At 39.0% G+C, this 9971-nt stretch overlaps 1 protein-coding gene across 1 annotated transcript; it reads right to left on the minus strand.

Moving 5' to 3' along the window:
- Window positions 1-2844: 2844 nt before the first annotated feature.
- LOC137538092 (uncharacterized) lies at window positions 2845-9668 on the minus strand. Its single transcript, XM_068260093.1, has 2 exons — window positions 4697-9668; window positions 2845-3168 (listed from the first exon to the last, which is right to left on the minus strand). The coding sequence occupies exon 1, from the start codon at window positions 8969-8971 to the stop codon at window positions 5306-5308; it is 3666 nt and encodes a 1221-aa protein (XP_068116194.1). The 5' UTR covers window positions 8972-9668; the 3' UTR covers window positions 2845-3168; window positions 4697-5305.
- Window positions 9669-9971: the final 303 nt, after the last annotated feature.

Raw genomic sequence — 9971 nt, forward strand, 5'->3', positions numbered from 1 at the left:
TCTGTGAATGTGTGGGGTTAACTGTAGGTCATATGTGTTTTTGGTCACTTGCCCGGAGGTCTGCCTCACCGTGGCGCAAGTGTCTAGTATAATATACTTTGCATGCAAACCATATTGGAAGCTAAAGTACCTCCTAGTTTAATAAATGTTAGCACTTGTCTTGGATGCAGGGCATGCATTTTTCAGTCTGGCAGAGGCGGTGTATGCCTGTGCGATTAACCATTCAATTGCAGCATGTGTTTAGGGATGCGCAGCCTTTCCCCCACCTTTCCTTAACTTTGTAACTATGTAACTGTCAGGTTAGCTGCTCCCAGCCCCTCCTCCTGAGTTTCCTGTTTGCATGATAAGTAGTAGCAGATTTGCATATGATTTGCATCTGAATTGAATGCGAAGTGTGTAGAAAGTCTATATAGGTGCTACACACTGAGCTGGTGGTCATTTCAGATGCAGCCTTAGTGGTATGCGCTGGCGTTCTCCTCGCCATATGTGTTTTTGAATTTGTGAATTTTCATATCTTCTATATGGGTACGTATGTCATGATATGGTATCTGCTTGTATTCTGCTGTTACCCTTTTTGATCTCAATAAAATTATTATTGAAACATAAAACAAAGTTATGAGATAAACAATTGTATCTATCCTCCTACTCCTAAGATGACTTTTAGATATCCCACAGTTTTATGTTATGTTTAAAAAGGTAAAAAGGCAGATTTATTGTAAATGTAACAGTCTGTCTCTAGTCAAAAAATATGAACTATTGACCTTTTTTAATCTATCCTCACCTGGCAGAAAACTGGGCTTCCTAGAGCAAAGCATGTTATGGCTCTAATTCCTTATTGGCAATTTGACTGGGTCCCAACTGGAGAATATCTGTCAGTTACATAGTAGAATATTAACTCTTTCAGGCAGAGAAAGAAAAAAAGCATCACAGCATATTTATTGGTCTACTATACACTGTACATATACATGTCTATCTCATCATGTCACTTATGGTTTCATTTAATTTGCATGAAAGTGTATCTAATTTACTTCAAAATTGCATTTGAACTTTTGCAAAAACCACAATTTATCTGCATTCTCACCGACTTGCAATAAACATGCATCACATATCACACACAAAATAGCAGACATGTAGAACAATTTTAAAATGCAAAGCAAAGAAAAACAATTATTACCAGAAAAAAATGTAAATCAATTTTCTCAAAAGCTACAGGTTTTTTTTCTTTTAATTTCCTCATGCTCCCAACTATTAACCCTGACATGCATAGTACAGGGGCTTTACAATGAGCCAAAATCTGCTTTAATATGACACTGTACTGGTTTAAGAATGTGCTTTAACTTCTAAAATTTAAAATATTTTTTACGAAAACTGTATGGTTTAAAAAAAATGTATATACATTTTTACCACGTTCTATGGATTGATACATATATACAAAATGTTGTGACAATATAATGTATGGGGGAAGGGAGGGGATCTTTGTAATCAACCATGAAATAAGGTCCTTTTAGATGACTGCATGGCACATCATTGTACACTAATTGTGTTAAGGCCGAGTGTCATCAGTGGTATCTGACAGTGTAAGTTGTACTTCCCTATCCTTTGCTTTCTGCTGCTTGCTACTACCAGCAGCCTGTCCCTTATTGGTTTGCTACGATATGCAATTTTCTGCTGCTAGATGTGTGGCTTTCTGTCACTGGTACCTCTTCTTACATCATACACATATGTATTTTTAGCAACAGACATTGTCCATAAGCATAGCAATTGGTTATCTTGCTTTATCAATTGCTAAAGATGCTGTCTCTTGGTTCTAAAACGTTTTCACAGCCATGTTTTTTATATGATACCTGGTGCTCTCCAGACTTAGCTAGATTGTTAGTATTGTAGCCACTGGTGAAGGTAGAAGTATGGTAAGGTGAATCTTGATCTGGTCTTTTCTTGGATCAGAAATAACCTCAGTAAGCTTATGAGAAGTGCATCACACCTATTTTTTAAACCGATGCTAAAGGTTTTGATAGAATATTTTAAAGGTGAGGGGGAAAACGGGCAAACCCCACTTAAAACTCTAAGGGATAATCCTGATTTTGGCCACAACAGTTAAAAAAAGAGATCCTGTTAGATCTACCCTGGATGAGTTTGAAACTTATGCTAGTAAAGATAAAGTTTCAGATAAGGGATTAGGTAAGCTGTACACATTTTTAAGCCAGGAAATGGACTCTGGGAGAAGCAGGGGCATACATATGTGAGAAAAAGAACTTGGATCTAGGTTGGAAGATTTGGACCGGAGGCAAGCATACAAAGACATATGGTCACCGGTTAGTACTAACGTTCAGTTAACCCAATTTAAACTGGTTGCCAGATGTTACCGCATTCCACGGGACAAGGGTGGACAAAGGGGATTGGAACTTAAATGTTTGTTGGAGATGTGGTGCCCCCAGCCCAACATACAAACATTGGTTCTTTGATTGTGCCAAGATCGGAGATCTATGGGAGGAGAAAGGCACATTTATTAGGCAGTATTTCATCCCAGATTTTATGATCGACAAGATATTGGATAATGGCTCTCTTCAGTCAAACTAAAATGACCCTAGTTAATAAGTAAAAAAAACCTCTTTTTTTTTCATTGATCACCAATAAATTGGTAATACATAGATGGGAAGAGGGTCGGTTCCTCACCTTTGTTGATTGGCGTTGTAAGATGTTGTCTTTTTTGAGTAAAGAGCTGGGAAAAGAATTAGAATTCGAAAGAGATAAAGAGCGGGTGATGGTCAAACTATTCTGGGACTATTTAGTGGCCAGTGGTCAGACTGTCGATGTTCTTAATTAAGCTACAATGAGAGAGGCGGATTATTTCCCGAATGTAAATTTAATTTTAACAAACTGAATAATACAATTTAATAGGACAGACAGGTTTTTCAGGTTTTTCCTTCTTTTCTTTCCTTCCCTTCTTCTTTCTCTTCTTCTCCTTTTCTCCTTTCTTCTTCCTTTTCTTCTCCCCTCTTCTTTTTCCTTTTTTTTTCTTGCTTCTTGTGTTTTTCTATTCTCTTCTAACGTTGCTGTACTGAATTAAAATTGGAATTGAACTAAGATACAAACAGGTGCCCAGGGAGCACGGCTGTACATGTTGATGTAAGTCCGGGTTTGACATTAAGGCTCCACATGAGGTCCAAACTAAAGGGGAAAAAAAGTATGGTAAGGGTAGGTAATGTTTTCACATTTACAGTATATTTTGTGCTTGACTGAATTAAATTACCATAACACAATTTTCCTCCTTCTCCCTTAACCACTTTACCCCCGCGCGTACGTATTTCTCCGCCCCTTTTTCCATCCTTTAAAAACCAGGGACGGAGAAACACGTACTTTCCGCGTTCCCGACGCTGTCCGCGCTCCCGCTCGTAAACACGCCGCCCGCCGCTAGTAAAACCGCCGCCGCCCGCTCGCCCGGAGATCAATGAACGGGAAAATCCATTCCCGTTCGTTGATCTAAGCCCCACAATGACCCGCTGCTCTCCTATGGGCAGCGCGATCATTGTGAGAAGAAACTCACGTGTCCAGCCTCCTTATTCTTCCTCCAAGCTTCCGGAAGGAGGCTTGGAGGTCGCAATAAAGCAAAAAGTTACTGTGGCCATCTTGTGGCCAAATAGTAAACTACACCCTACACATTTTTCACATACAAATAAATGACTTTTACACACAAAATTAACTCATTACCTCCCACACTCCCCATTTTTTTTTTTTTTTGTAATTAAAAAAAAAATCAAAAATTTACAATTAAAAAAAATACATAATTAGTTACCTTAGGGACTGAACTTTTTAAATATTTAAGTCAAGAGGGTATAAACACTGTTACTTTATAAACTATGGGCTTGTAATTAGGGATGGACGCAAAACTGAAAAAAATGCACCTTTATTTCCAAATGAAATATTGGCGCCAAACATTGTGATAGGGACATAATTTAAACGGTTTTATAACCGGGACAAAAGGGCACATAAATTTCATGGGTTTTAATTACAGTAGCATGCATTATTTAAAAACTATAATGGCCGAAAACTGAAAAATAATTTTTTTTTCCCCACATTTTTCCTATTTTCCCATTAAAACACATTTAGAAAAAAATAATTCTTGGCATAATGTCCCACCTAAAGAAAGCCTAATTGGTGGCGAAAAAAACAAGATATAGTTCATTTCATTGCGATAAGTAATAATAAAGTTATAGACGAATGAATGGAAGGAGCGCTGAAAGGTGAAAATTGCTCTGGTGGTCAGGGGGTAAAACCCCTCAGTGGTGAAGTGGTTAAGGCCCTTTTCACACAGGAGGTTGAACTGTGTGCTTGTTGGCCATGAACGCCTTTCAGCTGCAATTACATGCAGCCAAATGGCAGTATCTGTAACCCCACATGTGTCATAGTTTAACATGTGGTGGCATTACACAGTGGCAGAGAATTGGACCATGTCTTATCTCAGCATGACCACGGCTGTGCCCAGATGTGACTCCATGAGGGCTGCCTCTTACCCACCTGGCAGTGCATGGAAGCTAACAGAGGGTGAATTCACTGCCTTCATCCTCCTGTGAAAGAAGTCTAAGTACGTTTGCATCTTCTTTGCTTAAACCGTGTTCTCTGAGTGAATCCTGCATTTATAATCCGTTCAAGACCCACATTGCAAGGTGTGTGCAAAGTTCTCAAGAGCCATTATTACCTTTGAGACATTTGAATGACTGTTCTGTTTCGAATTCCTGCTTTATGTGTGAGGCATACTCCAGAAGACCCAGTCTGTATAGCAGTACAACTCCACACTGATTTGGAAACCTCCACAGGCAGTTTACTCGATGAAATAATGACTCCAAGTATAATCTGTAGTATCTTTACTTGCGTTGAAAGCATACAAAGATGTTTTTTAGAGCATATTCATAGGTAAAAATATGATGCGACTACAAGCACAGCAGGATCTCCTCACTAACTGAACTCAACTGTTGCAGAAACATCTAGACAAGGCTGTTGAGCAGGGAGTTACAGTTGGGAAATGCTAAATAACTAAATCTTGCAGGGGGACTGGAATATACTAATACAAAGAATATAAATAATGTTAAATAACATTAAAGGAGGCTGTTGTGACAGCACACTCCCCGCTTGGTATCGGTAGATACCACTATATATAATACAATTTAACATTGAAAACTATAAGTATAATTAAGACTTGTAGAGAAGAGAGAAAACATAAAACATAAACATTAATTCTTGAATGCAGATCTTTGAAGAATCTTCCATCACTGGAGAAAGGATGTAACTCAGTAGACTCGAAGGCATATCAGGCTGTTCCCTTGGATCGAGTAGATAAGACATCTTCATTTGAAGGCAAGAGTAAGACTGTCTCCGTGATGGGTCTAAACAAAGTCTTAACACTACCATTTCTTGCTGTCTTCACTTTCACCTTGCGAACCTTTCCATCATCACTAGTGATTGCCTTTATAAAGTGATCATTCATATCGGGTTTGTTCTTCAGAATTTTTTTAAGTGAAGTTAGCCTAGAAATAGCTTGTTTCTTGTTATTTGGAAGTCTAATTCTTGGTGAACGAAATGGTAAAGGAGCTACCCAACTGTTAGTTTCATCCTTGAAGAATTCATTATTCAAGATGTTTATGAACTCTTTATCCTCAATGGAAGGAACTGTCTTATTGTCATCACGAGTTATTTGGAATATAGTGTCACCAAAGTCTTGATGAGAACTGTTCTTACAACTGATTTGCTTTTGTACATCGCATGAAGTCTTTAAACTGAAACTCTCCTGAACTTGAAAGTTAAAAGGATGTTTAAGTGAATGAAAGGTGCATTCAGATTCTCTGATGCTGGTCTTGCATGAGAACACATCATAAGACTCTTGAAATGTATTTAAGTAAACATCTCCTATTATGACCCATCCAAAATCTAATTTCTGTGCATAAGGGGCATCATTTGGTCCATTGCATTGTTGTCGCACCTTATGGACTCTTGGGATATCTCTGCCTAAAAGAAGGAGAATCTTTGCATCATCATCAAGCGGTGGAATGTAACTGGCTATGTGTTTCATATGAGGATGATAAAGAGCCGCTTCTGGTGTAGGGATCTCTTCTCGATTGTTTGGCAACTGATCACATTCGATAAGTGTTGGAAGTGGAAATTCTGTGTTTCCATACTCAGATGCTACCACAAAACCATGTGCTCTTCTTCCAGATACCTTAACCAGGCCTGAGCAAGTTTGTAAAGTATAGGGCCAGGTTTCTCCTTGAATATTGAACACGTTGAAGAATTCTGGACTTGCTAATGAACGGTTGCTCTGGTCGTCAAGGATAGCATACATCTTCACTGCGCTCTGTGGTCGTCCTTCTGGATATACCTTGACCAGACATATTTTACTGCATGACTTTCTGTGGAATCCTTCTTCACATACCTCAATACATTTTGTGGATACAGATGCTGTCATTTCCTCAGTACTCTCCCCGCCATAACTTGGTGTGGTCTTTGAGGCTTGAGCAGTTTGAAGCACTTCTTTGGGAGAACTAGGATGATAAGCCGTTATGTGTTTATCACTGTTGCAGTCAAAACATTTGACAGGAACTTTACAGTCTTTAGCAAAGTGGTCTGTAGATGCACAACATCTATAACAAATATCGTGTTCTCTGAGGAAAGATTTGCGCTCTTCAAAGGGCATTTGTTTAAACACACGACAATTTCTAAGAGGGTGTGGCTTGTTATGAATAGGACATTGATACCTAGGATCATTTTCCTTGACTTGCTGTGGTTTAAAATCAGAGTCTTGAGAACTTGAGAAGATTCCAGTCTTCTTAACATAGACAGAGTTCCGTGAGTCCTTAAACTTGCCTTGAGTATCGCAATTTAAAGATGTTGAAGGAAGAACTGTAGCATCAAAAAATAAAAAGCTTGGGTCATTCTTTACAGTAGCTATGTCTCTAATGAATTTGGAGAAAAAAGAAAAAGGTGGAAAGGATACTTTATAGTCCTGTTTATATTTAGATCCTTTCTTTGCCCATTCACTCTGAATATTCGGTGGCAACTTCTGTACAATTGGGTTTACACCATGAGCTGTATCCAAGTAGACAAGACCTGGAAGGTGTGGGTCTGCCTTGGCTCTTTCTACTTCAAGAAGAAGGTCGCTTAATTCTTGAAACTTGTGGTTGTCCTTGTTAGACAGTTTTGGGAAGTTTCGAAGTCTTTTGAATAAGGCAAGCTCAATAGCTTCAGAACATCCATAAACTCTCTCTAATCTCTCCCAAACTATGTTAAGACCCGTTGCTGGATCATCGCAATGAACAGATTTCAGTCTTTTAACTTGTTCTGATGACTGCGGTCCCAACCATTTGATAAGTAGGTCAAGTTCTCCTATAGGTTCAATCTCCAGGTTCTGGATTATAGTCTTGAATGTAGCTCGCCAACCTCTGTAGTTTTCTGGTTGATCATCAAATTTCGTTAGTCCAGAGTTAAGAAGCTCTCGGCGAATCATATACTTGCCAACTTCTTCAATTTCAGACTTTTCTGATTTTATTTCTGTACGTGGAAATGCGTCACCACTGCAGACAGTATGTGGCTTGTGCTGTTCCAGTGGTGATGTAGAGAATGGAGATGCAGATGCGTTTACTCCAGGCGAGGGTTTGATCTGTGTGATGTTTGGAGCATGGGAGCTTGAAAAAGACTGTGTTATGAGATTCATGGGATTTGTTCCAATTGGTTGTGATATTTCTTTGTGATTATATCTTGCTGAGGTCTGACAAGGTGTATAGATTTGTTCTCTTGGACTTGTAGTGTTGGACAGCATAGCAGAATCCTTCAAAGGTACAGTGTTAAACTGAGATTCATGTGTTAACGATATGCATTCTGGCTGTTTACTTGCTGAACAGGTAGGTGCAGAGACTTCAGCTGTAAGTAGGGGAGTATATCCATTGTTCTGGTTCAGAACAAATTGCAAAGTTCGTTTAGCAGGATCGTCAGCAGACTTTAGGCTAGGGTAATTAATTCCTTCTTCCTCTTCCACAGCTTGTTCGAAGACCTTTAACCTTGCTAGAGCTGCTGCTTCTTCTCTTTTCTTTTGCAGAAGTTCTAACTGGGCCTCTGTCTCTGCCTGCACACGTGTTGCTTCTGCCTGCACACGTGTTGCTTCTGCCTGTGCTTCTGCCTGCACACGTGTTGCTTCTGCCTGTGCTTCTGCCTGCACACGTGTTGCTTCTGCCTGTGCTTCTGCCTGCACACGTGTTGCTTCTGCCTGTGCTTCTGCCTGCACACGTGTTGCTTCTGCCTGTTTGCGTGCTGCTTCCGCCTGTTTGCGTGCTGCGTCCGCTTTAAGAGTCGATTCTTGTTCAAAGCAATAAGATTGTGCTTTCGCAGCCTCTGCTTCTGCACGGGCTTTGACTAACTGAATGCTTAATGCTGACCTCTGGGAGAGTGACTGCAGCGATTTGCTTGATCTAGTAAATCTGTGAGAGGTTGCTTGCACTGACAGTTTTTTTGAGTGTCTAGAAGAAATAGAGGTACAGGATGTAGTTTCGATCAAATTTGCTATCCTATTCTCTAACTGTAACTTCGCTTCCATAAACGCAACATGTCTTTGTTGATCAGCGGTGGTAAAGTCATCCAACTCTTTTGACGCTTGTTCTGTACTAACTTGCGATAGAAAGGAAGAATATTTTTCAGAGAGTTTCCTGTAATTTTCATATGTCTTCTTAAGTCTTGTAAGTGCATTGTTTAATTGCTCTCCATTACTGCCAGTCTTCTCAATATCAGATATGTGTTGCAGCGTTTTTATCCACAATTCAGACAGACTATGGAACATTCCTTCACTTTCTGCTTCATACCTCTCTCTTGCCTTTAGAGAAAGATGTATTGACCGCCTTGGTCTCTCAGGTAGTACAACATGTTTATCTGAATCATCTTGACCGAGCATTAATTCATCTTCCATGTTAATAGAATGCATAGAAATAGACATGCTCTATGGTTGCAGATATGATGCTTATGAATCTTATCACTGGGTGATTTTTTTTTTAATTTTTTTTTTAAACTTAATAGCGATAGTCCCAAACAGAAGAAATGTACAATTTCTGAAGCAGTCTGTACTCACTGTATTCACTGTAGGAAGGCAGACAGGCAATTCTTGTACTTTTTTGCTGAACGTCTATTTACTCTTTGTAGACTTGTGTTTGAGGTGTAGCTAGGTAATCCTTTATCGTATTGCAGATCAGTCCTTTACTGATGAGATGACAGGAAATCCCATTACCTTCTTGCAGATATCATATTTTTACTGTTCTTTTTCGAATTCCCGCTTTATGTGTGAGGCATACTCCAGAAGACCCAGTCTGTATAGCAGTACAACTCCACACTGATTTGGAAACCTCCACAGGCAGTTTACTCGATAAAATAATGACTCCAAGTATAATCTGTAGTATCTTTACTTGCGTTGAAAGCATACAAAGATGTTTTTTAGAGCATATTCATAGGTAAAAATATGATGCGACTACAAGCACAGCAGGATCTCCTCACTAACTGAACTCAACTGTTGCAGAAACATCTAGACAAGGCTGTTGAGCAGGGAGTTACAGTTGGGAAATGCTAAATAACTAAATCTTGCAGGGGGACTGGAATATACTAATACAAAGAATATAAATAATGTTAAATAACATTAAAGGAGGCTGTTGTGACAGCACAATGACATTGATTTTTTTTATTAACACAATGATCTTCATGTTACTTTTTGATATCTAATGTATTTAGTACATCTATTTAGTACATCTATAACAAAATTAATCTGTGTTTGCCCCCCCCCCCCCAAAAAAAAAGAAACAGAGAAAAATTGTGCATCTCTCTGATGTCCAAGAAGTTTTTTCTGCCTTTAAGATTAAGTCCAAAACACAGGATGAGGGTCTGAAGAAGATGTTACTACGTCAATTACTGTATCGTTAGTTTAAATCTTTTTAAGTTAGTCAATAAAT

Source organism: Hyperolius riggenbachi, chromosome 11 (assembly GCF_040937935.1).
Source record: "Hyperolius riggenbachi isolate aHypRig1 chromosome 11, aHypRig1.pri, whole genome shotgun sequence".
NCBI lineage: Eukaryota > Metazoa > Chordata > Amphibia > Anura > Hyperoliidae > Hyperolius > Hyperolius riggenbachi.

What these genes read in the sequence shown, in the direction of transcription:
- LOC137538092 (XM_068260093.1), bottom strand. Translation starts at nt 8,971, where the DNA reads ATGTCTATTTCTATGCATTCTATTAACATGGAAGATGAATTAATGCTC.